This window comes from Chenopodium album, chromosome 22, assembly GCF_948465745.1.
Source record: "Chenopodium album chromosome 22, dcCheAlbu1.1, whole genome shotgun sequence".
Classification (NCBI taxonomy): Eukaryota; Viridiplantae; Streptophyta; class Magnoliopsida; order Caryophyllales; family Amaranthaceae; genus Chenopodium; species Chenopodium album.
Genome location: NC_137855.1, coordinates 33,465,374 through 33,489,872, shown reverse-complemented (window position 1 = coordinate 33,489,872; position 24,499 = coordinate 33,465,374). Strand labels below are relative to the sequence as shown.

The window sequence follows — 24,499 nt, the reverse complement described above, 5'->3', positions numbered from 1 at the left end:
TAGATAAGAGTATAAGAGCTAAGATATACATGTATGTGGTGTGGGAAAGTTGATTTCAAGAATCAATGTGTAAGCAATGTTAAAGGTAGATTTGTCAATCTGAGTGTTTAGGTTGAGTTAGCTCGGTTCGGGTCAATTTGAGTTGATTGCATTACTATTCGGTTGGGCTACATCAGGTTTGAGTTGGGTTAAAACAGAACGAGTTGAATTTGACTCAGACTATTAGTAACAGGTCAAGTTCAGTTCGGGTCGGGTTGGTAATAGGTCGAATTGATTTCGGGTTTCAACGGGTCAATACGGGTCTCGAGTTCAGGTCAATAATTGAGGGGTTTATGTTCGGTTCGGGTCATCCGTCATCTCAGGTAAGGTCATGTTCGGGTTCGAGTCACGAATCCTAAGGCTATCTCAGGTTGATTTCAAGTCGAGTCATATCGGGTTAGGGTCACCAATTTCTTGGGTTCAAACTGGTCAGGTCATGATCGATTTTGGGTAAACTTTCAGGTCAGGTCAGGTTTTGACAGCTCTAGATACATTAATGTGAAAGTTGGTGAAATTTTATTGAGATCTAAGTCCAAAAGTAGCAATCAACCCTTACCCTCAACGCTTGACTCATAATTTACCTAGAACTCGAAATGAATCACAATTGTTTTACATTGATTTGAGGCTAATTTTAAGTTCCAATTAAATACATCCTATATAGGTATTTTCTACTCAAAACCAACCACACTAGAAAGTGGACAACAAGTTGTTTAATTGCTCATTAAACAAGCGAAAAATACATCCGACAGATACAATGAAACATTAAACGATTCTTCTCTTAAGAGAGAAATCTAAACTATGTTTATTATTCGACAAGTTGAACTCAAAGCATATGATATATTAGTACATTCCTAAGTACATAGAATTGACTATTAATGCTTGTGAGCTCTTGAAGCACAACAACAAGTGTCGATAGCAATGCATTTCCCAGTTGAATGAGATACTTTGCGCCGGCAGTCCGAAGCACATTGAGGAATTGAGCATCTTGTCATTTCTACCGTTCCAAAAGAACATAATTGACATTCTCCTGATTTAATCTCTTTTGTAAAGGGGAAAAAAACAACAAAAAAAAAAAAAAAAAAAAAAAATTAAACATTGTAGACATATTAGATTGATAAGCACCTTAATAATTCACTTCAACATTATAATTAATAATGACATATTAGTTAAACTAATATTAAGGAGTACTTTTAAAAAATCATTACTTTTAAAATTAACAATACATTTTATATACACCCGGGTTCACATGATGGTAGATGTATCAATGGTAGTTTTTTGCTCATTTGATTTATTTTTTTTCTTTGGCTCATTTTAAGATTTTAAAATGAGGAAAATAAATATTATATGAGCAGAAAAAGCCTTTGGATTGCACCTCGCACCCGGTGTGTACAATTTTTTTATTTATTTATCACTAGGTTAGTTCCCGTGCCATGCACGGTAATTTTCAGACTATTATTGGTGTAACACTATAATTATATATATCGTTAGAACTTGTAACATAATAATTCGTATTTAATTTCAAAAATTAAATTGTCCGAAAGTATTATAAACCACATGAAAAATTTAACTACGATATATTTATTTTCTTATTATTTCTAATATTTACTAAAATCAAACAAAGTATAAAGAGCTTATTAACAAAATGAGTTTTGTAAAAGTACTCCTTTGACTATGAGCGTTTTAAAATTCACAATAAAGTGATGCTCATACTATTTTTCTTTTTGGCAAGCAAATAATAATTTTATAAATATGTATATAGCTAGCCTTCCATCTACCATATCTATACATACAACATTTTTTTTCTTCTTTCATATAAAAATTGAAAATATAATTAAAAAAGGTCATATTATCATATAGATAATATCACAATAACCCGTCAAAAAAAAAATATCACAATAAGATTTACCATAGTAATAATTTGGGCATGTGGTGTATTATAAAACTCGTGGTGTATCGATACAAAAATATTACATAAAAAGTATAATTTTTAACCCATATAATTCCTATTCTAAATACTTAAAAAGTTATGATAATATGTTTAAAATGACCTACATACTTAGTATATTTTTTTTTTAATCTGAAGAAATAAATGTTTATATAAATCTGATAGATATAAATTTAATCTTTAATTAAAAAAATGTATTGTATGCTTAATAAAATAAAACATCGGTTGCATCATAATGTTACAGTATGTAGTTATTGGATAAAGATAGGAAACTAAAATTTTACATATAATTAAAGATACTTAACATATCAAATAATGAAATAATTAATATTTGAGTATAATATATAAGGAAGAAACATAATAATTATTTTGGAAGGAAAAAATATTTTATTTTTGTAAGAAAGGAATGAAAATATTATACTTTGTATTACGTATATTAAATCTTCTCTAAGAAGATTTTTTTGACAAAAAACCAAAAAGCAAAAAAATAAAAAAAAAACTTTTGGCGGGAAAATTTTTAACCAAAAGTTGACATGTGTCATCTTTGGTTTCGCCTTTAGTATATAGTTATAGATAGATAGATTATAGATTATATGATTGTAATTTGACAGTTTGGGTTTGAATAGTAGTTACTTAAAGGTCAATTTTATTACTTAATTATATTCAAATAATACTCCGTAGTTAATACTTAATAACAGGAAAAGCATCACACAAGTGACTATTTTTTTTAGAAACAAAAGTAATCCAAGCAAGAATATAATCCCTCAAATCAAATTAAGAATTGTTTGGCCTACTGTTCAAAACATTAAAAAGGAATCTTAAAAAGTACGTTGGCAAAACTAATTCATGTATTTGATATGGTATTACACATTTACACTTAATCAAACTTTTATTCTAATTCTAATCCGTAAAAATAAAAAATAAAAAGAAGAGAGTGAATTTAATAAAATATACTTCATATACAACTATACACTATAATCATACTTAGATAATGTTCTCTTTGCCTAATTATAAAAATGATACTCCATATTAGGTTCATATAGATCAAATTGAACTAAAAAATTAAAATTCAGACCAAATCTTCTTATTTGTGCTTTCTTATTACAAAAATTTTGTACTTGTTATTGAAATAATATAAATCAAGACAAATCTATAAAGTTTCACTTATTTATATTCTATTTATATGTTAACATGCAAATACGGTCAATGTTTGACCAAAATATACTATACCGGAAAAAAAAAAAGGAACATATCATACTTTTAAAGAATCAAACCTAAACTCATTATTTCATGTGAAGAAAACACAACCCAACCCTATAGACCGTGCATGTTGGTCTTGTTTCTTTGCCTATGCTAGAAAAAGTAAATTAAGTTCAAAATTAGCCAAGAAAAGGTCAATCAATATAAATTAGACTCAAAGTTTTTGAATAATGAACGCATTTGAAAGAGATATCCAAACATGATGTTCACTATTGTCACATTGCTAATTTAAATTACACTATCAACATAGAACTGATTAACAATAGTTGGAATGAGTAAGTAATTTAGCTAACATGTATAGTAAATCTTACCAAATGAGAAGACGAAGAGGAGAGACAAGAAGACTATCGTTGCTTTGGAGGAGGTCTTCATGTTGGGAAACATTAATACACTAATTGTATTAAACCTTGCTATGTTTCCTACTAATATATATATAGCTAATACAAAGATTATCATTTATAATGGCTCATGTTTAAGGAGTTGGTGGCAAATTAAGTAAAGATATAAACTCATATCATTGTATATTAATCTACTTTATGTGCTGTTAAAGAAAAATTTGGAGCATACAATTGTTATCACACTCTTTTTAGCTAATTATTCTTCACTAATTATTTAATTAAAGGCTTACATACAATTGACAATAATTGTCACATTTATGCGGCTAATCTCCATTGGAGCAAGAACACCGACCATCTTTTTATTATTTTAGCATAAGAATAGTACATAATCTTACACTATTAATGAATGGCTAATAAATATAATCTATGACCATATATTAATTTAACTATAAACTTATACGCATGCACTACTTAGCCGTTCTAAATGATCCGAATCTTTTGATAGATTATTAACTGCCCATACTTCTTAACAACAGACAATTGATCCTAACCTAAACATAGGTGTGGCTAGTGGTTTTACTTTTTTTCATCTTTTTTTTGGGCTAGAAAAAAATAATAAAAAGAAATCATCCTCTCAAGAGATTGCTAAACATATCCAATTATAATGTATGGAGTATCATCTATGCAAATAATTACATACTTACTCCTTTTTTTTTTAATATATAACATTTTATAAAATGAAAATGTCACAATACTTGCAACACACTATAAATGGAAAGTTATTTTAGGGAATAACCATACGATTCCCTTATTTAAAGCACATGACCCACTAAATTACACTACTAACAACCACTCATCCTACTACCTCTGTTACATATTAGTTGCAACTTTGGAATATTTTATCTCTCACAAATATTGCCCAAAGTTGCAACTAATATGTAACAGAGGTAGTATAAAGTGTATTATATCATATGAACCCCACATTTCTTAAATACAGTTAAAAAGTGTGTGTTGCAACTATTAAAAAACGGAGGAAGTAAAACCTTTGTATACACCAGATATATAATAATATTTGTGTATATCAAATATTTTTAGGGTATCTTTTAGGGCCTGTTTATATTTACTTAATTTCAGTTCAATTCAGCTCCAATCAGTTCAGTTTAGTTCAGTTCAGCTCCAATCAGTTCAGTTCAGCTCCTAATTTCCTTCTCTCATAAAATATTCATTTCAGCTCAATTCAGTTCAGTTCAGCTCTAATCAGTTCAGTTCAGCTCGGTTCAGTAAATGTGAACAGGCTCTTAATCAATTTGTTATAATTTTACCCTTTAATTGTTTAGGATAACTTTAAACATGATATAATTAATGTTAATAAGGGTCTGTTCACATTTACTTAATTTCAGTTCCGTTCAGCTCCAATCAGTTCAGTTCAGTTCAGTTCAGTTCAGCTCTTAATTTCCCTCTCTCATAAAATATTCATTTCACCTTAGTTCAGTTCAGTTCAGTTCAGTTCCAATCAATTCAGTTAAGTTCAGTTCAGCTCCAATCAGTTCAATTCAGTTCAGCTCATATTAGTAAATATAAAAAGGTCCTAAGAGTAATATAGTTGCTTTCATTCACTGAGAATTATTTTGTACTCCAAGAGTGACTTTATCATAAAACAAAAATAACTTATACTATTTATATTGGGGTAATTTTTGACCAATTTAGGCAACTTTACTCCAAGAGTGACTTTATCATAAAACAAAAATAACTTATACTATTTATATTAGGATAATTTTTGACCAATTTAGGCAACTTTATATAGCCGCCGTATTATTTATTATACACCGATTTATTTTAAAGTGTGTAATTACAAGCAACTATGTTGTACCATGTTTTTTTTTTTTTTTTGACAAAATGTTGTACCATGTTAGTATTGTGTAGAATTGCTATTTAGTTTACTAATAATAATTCTTTGTTTGATTGAAATCTAGGATTTTCGATCTACCAATTGTATATATGTAGTAATAACATATACTTCTTCTGTTATTCTTTACTTGACTCTCTTTAACTTTTAGTAATATATTCACCTCCCCTCCTTTGACTATCTTCTGTGAATTATATGTAAAGAAAAACATATACATGTGGGATCTTGTTAGAATCATATTAGTTAGCACTCGTACTATCATATACTTCCTCCGTTTCTTTTTAGTTGACACGTTTCTTTAGTCACGTTTGTCAATGCACTTATTCAATAATTAAAATCTTTACTTGTCGATAAGCAAAATTTTTGAAAAGTTGATATTTTGAAAGTATATAACGTTACGAATCTAACAAGATCCCACATGACTATATTTTTCATTACGTATAAAGCACAATATACGGTCAAAGGGAGGTGGATGAATAGTGCTAAAGTCAAAACGTGTCAACTAAAAAGAAACGGAGGTAGTAATATATATTTTTATAATTTTTACTTATGATAAATTAAAGTTACAGATATTGGTTAAAGTTCTACATTGGCAAACATGATAAATGAATAACAGGTTAAGTAAAAAATAACGGAAAAAGTAACAAAAGGTTTTGTGTGAGACCGGACTCACGTGAGACCGAGCTCAATAACAAAAGTCCAATAAAAAGGCGCGGGCTAACTAAATCCGATCGCGAGGCCCGTAACACCAAAAACATGACAATTAGTATTACATGCACCATGGTGCACCTAGTTCTAGGTACACCAGGCCCAATCTGCTGCCCAACCCAGTGATTTCATGTCCAATAGAAAGAAGCCTGCACCCAATAGAAGAAGCCCAACCATTTTTTTGTTTTAACCATTGAATTTTGATATTTTTTTTTACCTCTAAATTCTTTGAAAACCTAAATTAAAACTTTTAACAGCCATTTTTTTTTAAGAGATTCAACAACCATTTTTATTTTTTCCCTCTCCTCTTTTTTTTATTATTTTTTTTTATTTTACTTTTTTTTTTCTTTTGAAGATTATTTTTGCTTCCCTCATTGATAATTTTGATTCTCCCTTTTTTTACCTCTAAATTACTAAAAGCTCTAAAATTTTCTACAATGGGGAAAACTCTACTTTCTCTATCCACTATAAAGTTTCTTGTATTTTGTTAAAAAAAAAAAGGAGATTTGCTCCTTTTTTTTTTTTTTTTGTAGCTTTTTGATCAATTTTAGTGGATTGTGCAATAAAATTAGCAAATCTGATGTTAATCGTTCCATATCCATTACATTCATATTTTCCTGTCTGTTCATATACGTTGTCTTTTACGTCCATATATATGTGCTGTATGAAGTAATAATTTGTGTATAAACTTTATCAAGTACTTTGGTATGAAATAATAATTTATTTGGATGTTGTGTATTTCTTTCTTTTGTTGTTTAATACTTCGTATATAATTATAGACCAACTACTAAACACTTTCAAGAAACTTCTGAACATCAACCAGAAACTTATGATAAGACACTAGAAGCAACACAAAAGCCCCCATAAACTTCATATAAGCCCCTACAATTTTCTAATAAGCCACAAAAAACACTGAACCAAACTCAAAAACCTCTGAACCCCTAAAAAAACTTTCGAACCTCAATTACAAACCACTGAACACCCTACCAAAACACCCTGAACCCCCTACAAAAACTTTTGAACCCCAACAACAAACCACTTAACATTATAAAAATACTTCTAAACCCAACCACAAACCACTGAACACCCTACAAAAACCTTTGAACCCCCTACAAAAACTTCTGAACCCCAACCACGAACCACTAAACACCCTAAAAAAAACCTCTGAACCCCCAATAAAAACTTCTGAACCTCAACCACAAATCACTGAACACCCTACAAAAACCTCTGAACCCCCTATAAAAACTTTTGAACCCCAACTACAATCCACTAAACACCCTACAAATTTTTTTGAACCCCAACCACAAACCACTGAATACCCTACATAAACTTCTGAACCCCAACCACAAACCACTAAAAACCCTTCAAAAACTTCTTGACCTGAAGACACCGCTCATGAATGTTGCTCAGCCTTCAGACTTTCCTTATAAACAACTTCATACGTTCTAACTCAATAAACAAACATAGTTCATAATAATCATTACTGGAGTTCAAATATAAATCAACAAAGTTCAAATATTGGAAAAAAATGTTCATAATTACGTTTACAATTATTTTCTAAAAAGCATATATTACATACTCAAAGAATTATGTAAAACGGAAAGATTCATTAAAGTAACCTTAATGTTCATAAAAATGGAAACAGCGTTCATAATATGTACTAATAACAATTTTGATAATAAATACAATGGAAAGTGCGTTACTCAAATTATATGAACAAAACATGATATACACAAATTATATTCATAAAATACAGATTAAAGCATCAATTCAACAATTAAAAATTATAAATGATACTGAAAATCATCAAAAAAATTAGCAATTAAAACATAAAAATGTTTTTAAAATTCATAAATCGAAAACAAAATTAATTTTCATATTCAAAGAATCAAATGTTCAGATATATAGATTATAAAGTATTGAACACCAAATATTTTTTTAAAAATGATTACAAAATACATAGATCTAAAAAAAGTTCATAAGAAATTTATCACATGTTCAAAATTATAATTAAGATGTTCATAAATCCCAAAATATATGTCAGTAAAAATATATGTTTATAGGAAACATATCTTACGTTCATATTTTAAACATAAAACGTTCAAAAGACCAAAATATAACAAAAAACATCTGTTAATAATTGAATACACAAATATCACTAACAAAAAAAACATCAAAATAATATGAAATCTACAAATTTCGAAATTCAAACCTAGCCATAGTGATTTAGACAATGGAATCTTATTGAAAAATAACCATCTCCATCGTCTTAAACACCTTCTCCTCGTCAAATCCGCCATTTTAAACTTCACTTTTTTTGCAAAACTCCATTAACAAAACTTCAAATTGAAGGTTGAAAAAAACGAATTTTGAAATTAAAATATGGTGATCAACAATGGCGATGGAGGAATTAAATCAACAACAATAAATGAATTTAAGAAAAAGAAAAATAGAGGTGGGAGAAATTAGCTAGAAATTATGAATTGTAAGAGGAAGAGATGAAGGATCTCGATCTATAGTGATGAAAAATAGTGATGAAGAAATTAAATCAAAAACAAAATAATGAATGAATTTAAGAGAGAGGAAAAAATAGAGGAGAAAGAAGATAGAGGAAAGAGAAATCAGAAATTTAGAAAGTGTGAGGGAGGAGAAGAGAGGAGAGAGAAAATACCGAGAGATAATAATTTTGGTAGTATATGTGATGACAAATTGTAATACATGTGGCATCTTATTATTAGTGGTGCACACAGTTTAACATGCACCATGGTGCATATTAAAATTTGCGAAAACATGATAGTGGACTCACGTGAGTCCGTCTCACCCAAAACTTTACCAAAAAGTAATACTATGACTTGATATTTTATTAAATTAAAGTCTTGTGTTATGCTAATAATTTGAAGGAAATCATAATGCATATATACAAATTACAACTAAACTTTTTATATTACATGCAGTACATACATAATAGTATACAAGTATACTAACCAATCTTTTATCTTACTATGATATGCTATAATGCTAGCATATTACTAATACTATACAAAATAAAATTAATGTCATCGCTTTGGTGCTGGTTTATACTCACTTTTTAGCTCCATCATATATTTGATGCACATTTAAGTCATGAATGCTTCCAAGGGTAATCAAAGTTCTGGTGATGACACGCTAAAATTAAAGTCGCACAATATATTCCTTTCACTTGAGCAAATCCCCTTATTTAATACTCTAGTTTTATACAATTATACTTTTTTTTTGGTGAGGTTTTTTGTATACTTTATAAAGTTCCAACTTTTAAATTTCTACTAATAATGCTGTGAAACAATTGGGATAAAATTCGGATTATAAGTATTTAAAAGAATGTACTCCACAATTTTTGTTTATTCTTTTATACGAAGTAGTTCTTTGATTAAGCTCCTAGGCTAATTAAATATTAGAATCCTACTTTATTCTTGAAACTAAGTCAAATAAAGTGGAGCAAATTTCAAAGTAGATGTCACATTGAAATTATAATATGAAAATTTGTTTAAATAAGCAGCAAAATTCACAAAACATAAAATATATATAATATTAAATATTAATATATCATAAGATATATAATAAATAAATAAATAAAAAGATATATATTCGATTATATGTTTCAAGAACCTAATATTTCGACGTTGGAATAATATCTGTTATAGTATTAACTTAGCTCAAAGGATAATACAACCATACAAGCTAAGCCATGCAAGTTACGTACGTATGTAGAAGCTTCACCAATAGGAGAAAGAGAAGCTCAGCCTGGTGTAGTTCATAATCAGTACGTCAGAAGCTTGTTGATCAATTAGCTATGTTTGGCTCCTTAAGTTCAAGCAAGCTCTAATTAACCGTATTAGTCGCCTAGTCAGAACAGGGCCAGGCTAAGGGTCTGTTTGCAAACAGGCCCTTAGCACAGGGCCCTGAAATATTAAGGGCCCAATTTTGTAAAGAGCCCAAATCTTGATCAATTATGTATTACTTCATTCTTGGAAAAATTTACAATCTCGCTGAATTGGACATTTGGACATCCAAGAAACAAGGAACTGTATCAAAGAGTTCCTCAAAAGACAGAATATAGGACTATGGCACTGCACGAATCATTGCAATTTAAATGAGGTTTCTTGGCTAGTAAGGCTACTCAAAGATGAGCTGGAAGTGGATAATCTAGTTAAGCCTAATTAAAGATACAACAATTAGCTGTTCAAATAGCTAAAATTCATGTGTTCCATGAAAGAACAAAACACATACAAGTGGATTGTAACTTTACTAGCTAGAAATAAAGTATTGGGTTAAGCAGCTTAAGCTATCTTCCAACTGAACATCAACTTGATGATGTATCTAAATTCTAAAATGATAAAACACAATGACTTAATTAGCAAGCAAATTTGGAGTGTTACACTGGTATCACCATATTTTACATATTGTGGGTTGATGTGTCTCATGCATGCCAAGCGCCCATGATGCAGAGCATTGGATAGGCTAGGCTTGGTCCACAGACCAGAGCTATATATGTAGCATGCCTAAATTTCTAAATGGGTGGCTTAAGTATAACCCAAGTCCACATGCCATTGTATCATGTTATACTTGTGTGCAGTAAGTCTTATTTATTTTAATAATGAGTATTGTTTTGTCGTGTAGGGTCATGTCTTGTTGTCATGGTCCAACTCGCAGTTTAAATGTTGTATTATGTCTACTTGATTTTTATGTTATGTTTTTCATGTTAGGTCATGTTATGTCACGTGTCAACTCAACCTAGTGTCATCTCTACTTTTGAAATAGAGTAAAATTATCTCTAAGTCATAAAAAATTTTAATTTAAGAATCACGTAAATTTTGTTGGCAAAAGATAAAAATTTCTTCTCCTTAATAGGTGGTGTATCAAAAGCTTACAATACTTTCTTTCAAAAAAAAAAAAAAAAAAAAAAAAAAAACCCTTACAATACTTTTTTTTTTTTTTGGGTATTACTTTACAAATCTCAAGTAGCCCAAAAGCAAAAAAAAAAAAAGCCTCTTTAAGTTCATCATTATTCACTCACTTACTGCTCAAAGCATAAGACTCCCGATTAAAAATAAAAAAAAAGGCATGATAATTGGTAGATAAGTGACAACATAAACATAATAATAATAATAATAATAATAATAATAAAAGAAAAGTAATTAATTATGGAAATGAGCCCTTGCAACACAACAACAAGTGTCAATAGCAATACATCTGCCAGTTGAATGTGAAACTTTGTTTCTGCAGTCTGAAGAGCATTGAGGGATTGAGCATCTCTCCATTTCCACTGTTCCAAATGAACATAACTGGCACTCTCCTGATTTCAACCCTGTTTTTTGATGAGTAAAAAAAAACCACACTATTAGAATACATACATATATAGTAGTTACTATTTTATTGGTTTGATTTAAAAACATGATATATAGAGTGCATTATATTTACTTTATTTTCACTTTTAAACTTATCAGAACTTAATTTAATTAGATGTTGGACTCGATTATTCCTTGATAATCTTTATTTGAATTAACTTTTCTATAATTTTTAGATCTTATCAACCTTTATCTGTATCTCTTTTGCTGATCTAAAAGAGAACATAACATGACCTTATTGACTCAATTGATGTCCCAAATAGTTGCTTCTCGATGGTCAAATTAATTATGTAAACCTGGCCTTAAATAGCGTTAAACTGCTAAACAATTAAAAGATTTTTTCTAAGGTAGTGTGCCTATGGGCACACAATAACATCTAAGAGATTCCTTATAGTGATAACTTTTCCTTTAAGATTAATCATTCTCATACCCTTACTTTATAGTCTTCCATTTAATTTTGCTGGAAAAATTTATTTTTATAACTTAATATGTGTTACCTCATGAGTCTATGAGCTACACGTTAGATAAACAAAACGAAGTAAAAGCGATATATCACATCTATTTTACTTTAGAAAATATTTGCAAACAATATATATATACATAATAATAACATATGCTTATATGAAGAGGAAATTTTTTAGCTTTGTAGCATGTTAATACTACGTAAAAGAATTTGGGTTGAAAAAAGAAAAGCTATAAAATTATAAATAGCAATTAAAATGAAACTTACCAAATGAAAATAGGAAGATAGCTAGGAAGAGGAGTGTTGCTATAGAAGAGGTTTTCATTTTTGGAAACATAGATTCACTTGGTTTATATTTTTCCTCTTGTTTGAGCTATAAATAGCAATTGAAAAAGAACTATATACTAAAAATAACAAGTAGCTCATAATTACTCATGTAATGGCTGTACACTTGTGCATTAAGACTAATTAAACTATACAAAAGGAACTTTTGTGGATTTAAGACTATTGGATAGACCTACTTTGTGCGCTGTTAGTAGCATGATATGGTCTTCTAGAAATATCATAAACCTAATTTTTAATTTAATTATTTATTAATCAACAAAAGCTTCAATAAATCACAATAATTGTGGTATTTATGCGGCTAAGTGCATAATATTGGTAAAACCTTTGTTGTATTCTTGTTGTTTTCTGCTAAATGATTATTGTAAATTCTAGGATGTCCTAGTCATACACATGCATTAGTCGTTTCTTTTGAAAATCACTTAGTATAGTTCGTAGAATATTGATAATTTGATGTGGATGAGCTAAGAAACAAAGAGTAACCATCTATATTGCTATTTTGTTGCACTTCATCTCCACTCTCTAGTCTCTATATGCACCTCTTAAGTGCCGGTTTCTTTTAATTCCTACTTTGCACTTTAGGCATTAAGACTTCGTCCTATTCGTTTGAGTCTCGTACTTTTTAATCCCATTAAACTACCATTAATTAATTAACCTTTATTTGAACTGATAACACTTCTTATAGCTTATATATGTTATTCGGATGAAAAGAACAAACATTTTATTAATCACGAATGATGCATATTGGCATGTGTGAACAAAATTATACCCTATACTAGGTTGTTGTTCATCGATCACTTCATATATTATTTACAAATTGATAACACCAACCCGCCAACTAATAGTTTAAGAAATCATCACTTCGGTGTAACATGTTATGTTCTTTTTCTCTGACTTTCTACTCGTTCACCATTTGACATCAATGATACGACTTACTTCAACTAGTAGAAACTACACTCGATTGTAAGTCGGTCACATGCAAGACAAATGATTCATGATAAGCAGCTCACTGGATATCTCTTCACAAAATCCCCTGAAATTGAGAGTGAAGCTTTAACCAACTGAGAAATCCCTCACTCTTTTTGAAAATCATATACTATAATATAAGTAACAAGATGAAGCATTAGAAGGAATTTGTGGTGGTGTGAGGGAGTTAAGGTTATGCTGCCACATGAACAAAAAGCCAATGCCTACTTTCAATTAATCATTACATAGGAAGTCACTTAAATCACCACTTAGAAGAATCACCAATAACAATCAACAGAATCAAAACGATATTGACCAAGTAATATACCACTTTCCACTTATTACATTGTTTTTTGTAACATAAATTTTGTTGGCATCTTTGAGCTAACTTATCAGCGGTCTCTGCTATAAAAAATACAGATGTAGTGCTGCTTCCAACTTCAGTTTTCAACGCCCTTTTCTGGGGTCACCACTTCTCTTGGTCCCTAAATTGATCATCTTTCGAGCGCAAAAGGAGCCAATGGTTATACAGTCAGGTGGCGTACGCCTTTCTTCACTGTTTGAGTGGAGTGCGATGAGTCTGTTTATTGTGAATAAAAAGTCACAACTTTAGCATCTTACTGCTATGGAACTGTTGCAGATATGAATCGTGGATTCGAGACGAGGAAACAAAGTTATTGGGACGTTTTAATATGGAAATTTTATGTTCTGGACTCTGCACAGAGGAGGAAACTAAGTTATTGGGACAGTTTTGCATGGAAATCCTATGTTCTCGATAGAGGGATGATAAACCCATCTCTTGCATGAATTAAATAGACAATCTCGTGGGCAAATTTTTGATATGTTTTACTAATTTTGAATTCTCAAGACCAACTAAGATGATATCTTTAAGATTTCAAACCCACGAAATTAGACGATTAAGCTCATCCTTGAGAAGGGTCTACGGCTTTACAAACTCAATTCTGAACGCATATGGGGGGTTTAATTCTTTAAGAGGAATTGCATTAAATTGTTTTTGTATTGAACTAGGCAACTCTGTTCAAATACAATAACTAAGTTAATTCTTTTACCAAATATAAATTCTACTCCGTATTACAAAATTTAAATCATAAAAAAAAAAAAATAAGGTCAATAATTGAAAGGCATTAGAAACATTCTTCCAACCATATATGGTGCTTTTCTTTCAAAAGCTAAGGTGAATGGACTGCTATCTTTAGAACTATAAACCAGAAACTAAAAAAAAAAAAAAAATTAAAAACAAAAAAATTAGCTAGCAAATGCATTCTACAGAACTGAACATTTTTCACCTACTATGAGGCCACTTTCTTGTTTGATTTCTTCCTGTTTTTGCGTTTCTTTTGCTTTTCCATAAGCCTTGACCGATCTTTGACACTCCTCTCCCAGTCTTTTCTGTGCCTCTGGTACAGCAACATAGCTGCACGAGCATCTTCAATCTGAGAGACCACAGATAGGAGCAAGCAACCCAAGTTAGTTTGTCACCTAACAGGTAACGATTGAAAGTTCTGTCATACAAAGCTGGATTGAAATCACAATGCTCTAGCAAGCATCATCAAGGAATCCGATCCAAAAATTCAACCTAAATCCTATTTATAATCCTACTGTTATCAATTCTGATTCAATATTGCAGTTTCATGGTAGACTTGCCTTCCAACAGTAATTTATTTCCCTGACAGCCATATCCAGGAAAATGGGTGAAGGCCAAAAAGAGCCCATTTGATAGTAGCCAATAGCATTCTCAGAAATTATAAATGAAGGCCCTCCCCACCTAAGAAGTCTATTTTATAACAAGTCCAGCCCAAGAGATGTGATAAATGTTAACATATGCACTTAAGAGGGTCAATACAGAGCAGAGGTCATATCAGCATAAAGCTTGATAAAATGAAACTAACTCTAGCAGGGAACATCAGCAGATAGATCATGAATAATCCCCACCCACATATGATCTATTTTGCAATCTTCTATTTCATACGATTACAAGGCAGGCACCACGAGAGTGTATTCAGTCAAAACATATCTGCTATCATTGTGTTAAAACAAGGGAGGCACCACTGATATCTTCTATCTCTTACCTTGTGTTATAAAATTTTCTAGTTCTGTTCATGGAACTAGCACCCAAAGAGGCAGTATTCAGTCAGTTAAAATCATTCTACTAAGCTACCTTACATGTCATGATACCAATAAGGGTTCAATAAAGAGCTTGAGGCACTCATATACACCATAAGTCCATAACTGGTATTGCATCTTTAAGAATCAAAAGTCAAACTTCCTAATATAATTGCCAACTCGGCAAGGAGAAATGTCTTTTGAATCCCCTTGTCATTCTTCAATCTCAATTCACCTTGATACATCCTTACGCCAATGAGCCTTAATTTCTCATTAAATCACAAGATCAAAGGCAAGCGCCTTCAATTTCTTTTCATCGAATGGTCCAAACACTCCTCCCTATACAGTATACACTCTTTTACAAATATAATGAGAAACAATGATATCAAAGCAAAAGTAAAATTTTCAAGCTTGCTCTTCAAAATTCTTTTAGTCTAGCTTATTTGCTCAAATGTTCTTCATTCCTTGTCTCAAGAAAAAATAACACTTTGTTTGGATGGCAAGATAGAAGGGAAAGGAAGGAGAGGGCAAAAGAAAGGGAGGGAGAGGTGGGGCTTTATTTCCCTCAAATTATCTCCAATTTAGAGTGAACATGTTAATTAAAGATGGGAGGGAAAATGGATCGCTCCCCTTCCCTCCCCCAACCTCCTCCTTCCAAACAAGAAAACTTATTCCCCTCCCTTTTCCTTCACTCTCTGTCTCACATTTCCTGTCTATCCAAACAAAGTGTACAAGATCAGGCTCTATTTTAAGAAGATTGTTTAAGAACGACTGCTCTTGGGCTTACTTTAAGCCTCCACCAGGCTTCTTTGAGCAAGAAGTTGGGCAAGCCTCCACCAGGCTTCTTTGAGCAAGAAGTTGGGCTACTTATAAGAAAACTCAGTAGTTTTACTTAAAACCTTTAATTATGAACTTCAATACCAAACCTGCTATCACATCAGTTTTTAAGGACTTCACCAAGTACATTTGCGCTTGCTAATTGTTCACTCATTCTAATTGCAGGATTTCAGGGTATTAAAACATGATTTCTATTAACAACTTTTCAGCACGCTTTATAATTTGCAGGAGGGTTTAATCACTCACTAATAAATCCATTCACCCCACTTCAGTGTAATCAATGTGTATTGAGTTCATCAAATTACCAGAATTTAAATTTCTACCAGAACGTGCGAGGTTTCTATGCATGACATTCAGAATGTCTTACATGGTATTTCCAACATATGCCATGAGATAAATTGGAGCTAAACCAAAACTACCCCCCTTCAATTTGCTATAAATGCTTCCAAGTACCTTTTTTTACGTAGACTTTACAAATTACTATCTTTCAGCATTACATATAATTTTAAAGTCCAATATTATCCCTTCAATAAGTGGTTGGTGATTCTAAAAATTGAAGCATTTCAAAAGATTTTAAATACAATAAAAAAAAAAAATTACAAAAGATTATTCCAAAAGTCAACATAAGAAAGGCATTTAAAATCAATTCTTAAAACAACACAAAATCTTGAAAGATATATTAATCTTAATCAATTCAATAATACCCTCACTACGCAGATGCATTAAGATCTTAAAATGTGTTTGGTTGGCAAACACCGAGGAAAGGGATGGAAAGGAGGGAAGGAGTGGTGAGGTGATGCAAATTAAGAATCCTTATGACTATCTTTACAGCTTCAAAAAGGAACCCTTTTGGTATTACCTTACTTTTATATTACGGGTTTTACAAGTGGCTTCTATTATTATCTTTACAATGATACTAAGTATAGGTGTTTAGTATAAGTAGATTCCAAGTTGTCAAGGTTAACTTTGGGACGGTTTTGATTATTAATTAACTCCTTAGTTATTGTCTTTTTATTTTACTAGGTTATTTAGTTTCCTTTTTCTTGTTAGAGTAGGAACAGGACAATGTTACGTATATAAATAACCGAAGTTAGTTATAGTTATGAGTTAAGCTTATGGCCTTGTTTGGTAAAGAGCTTTTCAAATACCTTTTAGCTTATTTTGCCCTATTAGAGGTTTGACCATTTAAAAAAGCTAATTTATGTGTTTGGTAAATAGCTTATTAAAAGAGCTTTTGAGCTCAAAAAGCTCTTTTACAAAAAGCTCATTATAAAAGCTTTTTGAAATTAGCTTATTGAATTATTAGCTTTTTGGCTATTAAATACACTAAAACAGCTAACAATAAACAATTCTTTACCAAACACTTTTACACAATTAGCTACAACTAATATAACTAGCTAGTCAAATAAGCTAACACAGCCAGCTATATCAATCAGCTACCAGCTAATTACCAAACATGGCCTATGTGTGATTTTGAGCGTTTAATGTTTAATCCATCCAATTTCCTTTCCTTATCTTCACAATTTGCATTTCTAAACAAGGGGAAAAGAACCCTTCACTCTCCTAAGTCCCTTCCCTCCACATTCCTTCATCCAATTACATTGTTACACATTGCAACAACTATCAGAAGTTCAAATACTATCATAGATCTAAAAAGTTTTTTAAAAATATCTAGGAGTTACAACTAACCCATGCCATAGAGGCCATACAACAAGGATTTTGTATTGTAGTATCACAATGCCTTAGAACTATATAAAATAATTATGTATTGTGTAGAACTCCAATCATCAATAACTCCCACAACTTGCTGAGTTGCTAGGGCTATATGTTCTCCCCTCACCTGTCTCCACCACCATGAGGTCTAAATTACACCTACTTCACAAAGGGGGCTTCTGGGCTAGGGAGAAACTTAGTGGTAAGGGGAAATTACAAGTTAATAAGGCTGATATTCAATATTTGTATATCAGCGTTCAATTTGAAGGGGAAACCGCTACTTGAATCAGCCTTATATCAACCTTTTTTAACTGGGCCTTGCTAGTAGATAGAGCGCAGAATAAACAGGGACCCTTGTAAAAGCACCTTTTTGATTAACTTCTAAGTCAAGTTATAGTAGTTTGATAGCTTCGCTGAATAAACAGCTCATGGAGTTACAAAGCCAATAAACAAAGCCCAAAAGTAAAATATAATATTTCTTAGTCATCAATTAAAAAAAATTCACAGCCTTCTTCCAGAATCAAGAACTGACTTAGCTGAGGGTCAGGCAATCAGAATCCTGATCATAATCCCAGTTCCACACTGTAATCAGAATTATTTCAACCAAAAATATATAGCTACTCTACACTAAGGCAAAGTTAAGTAAAAATCAGTCTTTCTCAGTAAAAATAAGTTTTTTCCAGTAATAATTAAATTAGAGCTTTGATCAGTAAAAAAAGAATATAACATCGGTACATATAAGTTTTAATTAGTAAAAATAGGGTGACAAAAGCAAGGCCTTGATATGTATAATGATTGTGACATAGTGTAAATAGTGAGCACTCAAAACATAGCCAACGAACAATCAACGAGCTCGTAATGCACATCTCTCCATCTCAACAAGAGAGACAGTGGTAAGATTAACATCTTCAGATTGACAGAATCCTTTCCTTAACAGAATAATAAGAAACTATATGTAACTATATGTATTGAGTGTTGACATCTTGACACCCTATTCCTACCATCAAAGATAAATTTATAAACTAAGACAAGTCATTGGATGGATCAAGGAATTCAGGTTAAGATACTCACAGGACAATGCTCTCCGTTCTGGATCTCTACACCAAGAAACTCAACAGCAAGATGCCGAAGTGCCTTTCTACGACTTTCCCTACTCATTTTAAGAAAAGCAATTAGAACTCTTTAGCAAATCAAGCTCACAGATGTAATTAATTATCATGCATTCCAATGGAGCTTAATTTTTTAAATAAATAAGTTCAAGATGAGCAATTCAACTTATATGAAAAGAAAAGCCTCGAAATAGAAAAGATGATGAAGCAAGAGACATACTTTAGAAATGGCTGGTATTCTGCAGTGTCACGCATATCCTTCTTTGGATGACTTAGCAAAAGTGCCTGTAAAGTGATGGTTAGTTGAGGTTATAGTTTCAAATGTAGGATGCAGATAAAATCAATAAATATTACTAGTGTGGGGGAAGGGGGGGGGGGGGGGGGGGAAACTAACCTTTAGGTCATTACGCAAAGCATGTCCAACAAGAATCTTTCCTTTGATCAACTCTGCCACCTTTCTTTGAACTGAAGGAAAATCCTTTGCTGTAGAATCATCCATAAGCAAAATGAGGAGCACTCGACAAAAACAGATACAGGACAAATTATGCCATAACTTTATTCAGGACCCAATCACTTGATCAATAATTAGTATCATAACGAATTTTCTGATTATTATACTATTCATGTCCATTTAAAATTATGCTGACTTCTTAATGCTGTTCAAAAGGAGTTATGAAGGTTTTGGCTTATTTCAAACTTAGATGCATGCAAACATCCCTGTTGTGCATGTATTGCACTTTATGCAGTAAGATTAAGACATATATACATTGAGCCTTAATTCACATACAGATATTTAAATTAACTTGTGATAGGTTCAACTTCAAACACAAATAGTAGTTGCACAATTAATTAGACCACTTTATTCTATATCATGATTATCATCTGATATAGGCATAAACATAACATATGACATTCTAAAACAATGAACAGTCACTAGCAGGATCTGAGTAAGAATAAGAAGCCTAGATACAAATAGGAAAACGACCACACAAGACATAAGGCTTCAACTCAATCAATCAATCAAGGCCTTAATCCCTAAGGCTTCAACTCTTCAATACAAATAATAATGACAGCAAAAAATGCCCAGCATACCTTTCTTCAAATCACGAGGTCGGATTCCACTAATTTCTGTTCGGAAGTCAACAACACGATCAATAGGCCGGACAAATTCATCATATACCACATTTCCCCATTTATTTACCTGCCAGAAACTGATGTACATTAAATCATTAATATGGGACCTAGACACAAGAAAATATATGAACAGGAGAAAGGCACGTATATGACTATACGAGAGTGATAATAGATCAAGGAACAAAGTCCATGAGCTACAAAACACCATTCTACTCCAATGATATATTATGTTAAAGTATACGCACTTGAGAACGTTAAAATCCAAACAAAGAATCAAACCCATAGTTGGAAGCTGTAACTATTCTAAAATAGTAGCACACAAAATTCACATAAAGCAACCAGTCTAACAGATTGTTCATCCCTTTCTTGGTCAAGCCTGCTGAATCCTAGAATTTCAAACCTCCAATTATCCTTTGGATAGTTTCCAGTACCATGAATGAAAGGGAAAAAAAAAACCTCCTACAACATAACCTATAAACTAAGTACTAACTCACAAAAAACCAGGGATTGAGAACAAAATCTTTGAGGAGATGTAAGGATATAAGTTAGGCTCCTAAGTCCAAATACACTTCTTCCAACACCTTCCCCCTTAAAGAATCCCAAGAACCAGGAAAAGAAAAACATCAGCAACATGGAAGAGAGATGCATCTATATTTTCAGACAGCAGATAATTGAAAGGTCTTAAGCTCCATGCATCCACATAATCCTAGAACACTAATTCAGTTTTGTAATGCATAATCAATGCAGGGAAGCTAGTATGTAATTTTGATTGATAGAACTCGAGAGAATTCAGAGCTGCGGGATGAATTGCTGATAAGTACCTAACACTATAGCAGAGAGTTGACTGGACAGCAACACAATCTGTACTATAACACATCCAAATAAAGTTCTAAAGCAATTTTATTAAGACGGCATGACAAGACACGGCCATTGTCTAAGGCCAGTTTTTGTTTGTGCATTAATAACATAATTGGTAGTAAAGCCATTGTATTAGCCTCTTAGGTCAATTTTTGCATGTGCAATGGCAGATAATTGGTAATAGGCAGACAAAAATTTTATTACTACATCCAAATTCCAAATACTGCAAATAGCTGCTACTTTCAAATGGAAAATGCATATAAGTGCATAATAAAATAGCTAGATGATACAGCAATGGGAATTTGGACATGCATCCTAATAACTCCTCCAGACAGAAAACAAATGGTGAATACACAAAAATAACAGAAGTCCAATCAATCAAAGCCTTAGTCCCATTAGTGGGGTCGGCAAAAATAACAGAAGTTGATAGATCAAAAATCATTAAGGGTGGAATAACACAAATTCACAAACAGCCAGTCACGTCAGCTCAAATTCACCAAAAGCAATTTGGATGCAGTACTTTAAAGGCAGACAACTTTATATGAATGAATGAAGCAGAAGAGCTTGAATGTGAGAATGAAGAATATATAGTACCAGTGTAACTCGCCCAAGAGCGCTTTTATTACCCTGAGGACTGACCCCAACCATCTCACAATCCATGGCTACCTCATCTGTCAAACTAAGAAGAAAAAAAAAAAACAAAAAACATTACAACATAAACCAACAATAACTAAGAACTCCATCAATAATCAACACATACACTTTAGCTTAGTTCCCCTTGAGAAGAAGAAATCAATATAACTTACACCAAGCAACGAATAAAAACTCCAACAATTATTAACACTTACATTTAATTATGAGTGTATAAAAAGGCAAAAATGAAAAAACAAGGTCAAGCTGACAGGTAATGAAGGAAAAACAAATTATCAGTTGATGCATGGAAATTACAAGACTACAAATTTGACACCAATACCATCTATTCTCCAAATTAATTTTAAATGAAATTCAAATTTCCTTATAACTTAAATAGCTTGAACATGAATGATGATCCACCAACCTTAAGAAATAAGAATATAGATTAACATTAATGTACTCGCTAACACACTCTCAACTAAGAAAAAGATTCAATTGAACCCATGGGAAACAGAATTATATTAGAATAGTTTTGAGCAACCAAATTACCGGTCCAACAACGGTCGATATGTATTTATTCAAACTACAATTCATATGCATACAGTCAAGTGTCAACTAAGTTCACTAATACTCTCTAATAAACAGGGGGGTAAGGTAAACATATAACAGCCCGTTTGGTAGGCGATAATAAATAATGTAACAGAAACCCGATAGCGTGAAAGTGGTACCTGCAATCAGAGGAAGTAGGAGCAAGAACATTGACTTGAGACTCATTGGATTCAGGAACAGAGCGTTCTTTCCGCTTTCCTGCAAAAAAAGAGAAAACTTAAGCAAAACAAACAATAAAATTAAACTACAAACTACAAATTGAAGAGAAAGAGAAAGTAACCTAATACTGCAGGTGAGGAGCCGCCATTAGAGTGCTGCAAAAGCTTGGGTTTGGAACCCTGAAGATTCAATTTCTGTGGAAAATTGCAGAAAAAACATGATTAATTTGTGTACATGGAAATACGAAGAATTGAATTGAATGCAAAGAAGAGAGAGATTGAGATGTTGTACCTGTTGAAGCAGAGCCCAATTAGGGTTTAGAGGCGCCATTTTAGGGTTCTTCTTCTTCCTTACGACCTCACTCCCCATTTTTTTCTTTTACTTAGTCGTAAAGTTTTAATTGATGGTGCTGCCAATTAGGGGTGGAATACAAGGTTTGCTCCTACAATAAATAATTTATGAGATCAAGCATCAACCGTTGTAGGTCAGGCATGGCACGAAAATGGTCCGACTTGATTGTTGACACGAGTCTAGCACGATACGAGAGGCACGTTGGATCATAGCCTCATAGGTCATACATAGACATCATTTCTAAAATTGGCACGTACACAATTTTTTTTTTCTTTTTCTTTTTGTTTTTTAGAGAGCCACAAAAGCGAGTGATGAGAATCGATCTCAAGGTCTCTTGAAACCGGAAGGAGGGCTCTAACCGCTTGAGTTGTTCCTCTCTCTCGATAATACATGACTCGTGTTTATCTTTTTTTTTTTTTTGGGGGGGGGGGGGGGGGGGGAGGGGGGATGGGACTTACTGGGCCGGAAATCCTCCTGCATCAGATTTGCAAGCTAGACACTTTGGGAGTGGAGGGAGGGTAAGGAAATCCCCACTTCAAAGTGCCTATAGTGAGATTTTGATCCCAAAACCTCTTATTGGTTGTGAAATGCAAACATTTCTATGAGACCAAGCTTTGCTTTTGGTCCAGTATTTGCGAGCCAAACACTGGGGAGGGTAAGGGATCCCCAACCTCAAAATGTCTCTAATAGGGATTGAATCTCAGCCTCAAAATTGAAAAGTTTGATCTTCCCAACCCACTAGATCAAGTTTGGCTTAGTGGTACATATGTTTAATTAGTTTTTAAATTTAAATATACCTTTTAGATGTGTTTTTAAATTTTAGTATATATTGCTTTGTACAAGCAAGATGTTTTTTAAGGTTTTTTTTTTTTCAAAAAAAAAACACTTATTAAGTGAGCTAAGGGTCATTTGTTGACAGCAACACCAAGAAATAGTAGAGGTAAGGATTGTATCTCACAATCATGAGGTTAGATCAATACCTACTAGGACAATTGTTACAATTCGATAGAATAATTACTTTAATACAAAAGTCTACGTATGTGGGTGAACATTTCTCTACCAATATTGTTACAACTTCGATATAGATTATCCCTTTAAATCCACCCTATATACAATTGACTATGGTCGAGGGTCATAGTTTACTCTCACGGTCTCACCTTCATACGGTTTTACTTACACACACTTATTATTTAACCAATTTTCTCTTTCAATAAATTTCATCCAACCAAAACTTAATTAATGTACTAATCAAGCCGCTTCAATGAAACAATTTCAAAGAGACGACGGAAGTAGTAATTTGTTTCCATACGAAGAAAGAGATACAAGTAAATTGGTGAAAGGGGCATTATGACAGTAGAGAGAGAATCTTGGAAGACGAGGAAGGTGGATGGTGTAAATGTAAGGGCAAGGGTAAGGGTAGCCCTTGAGCATGCATTGTCATAGCCAACTCATTCCTTTGTTTATAATCAACTAAATTACTTAATAAATAGTCGAGCATCTTTTAAAACCATGCATGCAATTCAAGGAAAAATTAAACTAATGGCAAACAAGAAACGAAGTAGCTAGTTTCAGACAGATACCTTGTTTATAACACTCTTTCTTGTCAGTGGATAGGTACATG

At 32.2% G+C, this 24,499-nt stretch overlaps 1 protein-coding gene across 1 annotated transcript; it reads right to left on the bottom strand.

Moving 5' to 3' along the window:
- Window positions 1-14,297: 14,297 nt before the first annotated feature.
- Window positions 14,298-22,930, bottom strand: LOC145605856 (uncharacterized). The gene is made up of 9 exons (XM_081661921.1): window positions 22,819-22,930; window positions 22,649-22,721; window positions 22,488-22,566; window positions 21,721-21,805; window positions 20,227-20,335; window positions 19,529-19,617; window positions 19,355-19,419; window positions 19,097-19,175; window positions 14,298-14,805 (listed from the first exon to the last, which is right to left on the bottom strand). Exons 1-9 carry the CDS (start codon window positions 22,894-22,896, stop codon window positions 14,662-14,664), a joined length of 801 nt encoding a protein of 266 aa, XP_081518047.1. The 5' UTR covers window positions 22,897-22,930; the 3' UTR covers window positions 14,298-14,661.
- Between the last annotated feature and the right edge of the window lie 1,569 nt (window positions 22,931-24,499).

What these genes read in the sequence shown, in the direction of transcription:
- LOC145605856 (XM_081661921.1), bottom strand. Translation starts at nt 22,896, where the DNA reads ATGGGGAGTGAGGTCGTAAGGAAGAAGAAGAACCCTAAAATGGCGCCT. An exon ending in ATTGGGCTCTGCTTCAACAG is followed by an intron (nt 22,722 to 22,818) that starts GTACAACATCTC and finishes AATTTTCCACAG; the next exon opens with AAATTGAATCTTCAGGGTTC. An exon ending in CTCTTGGGCGAGTTACACTG is followed by an intron (nt 20,336 to 21,720) that starts GTACTATATATT and finishes AGTTTCTGGCAG; the next exon opens with GTAAATAAATGGGGAAATGT.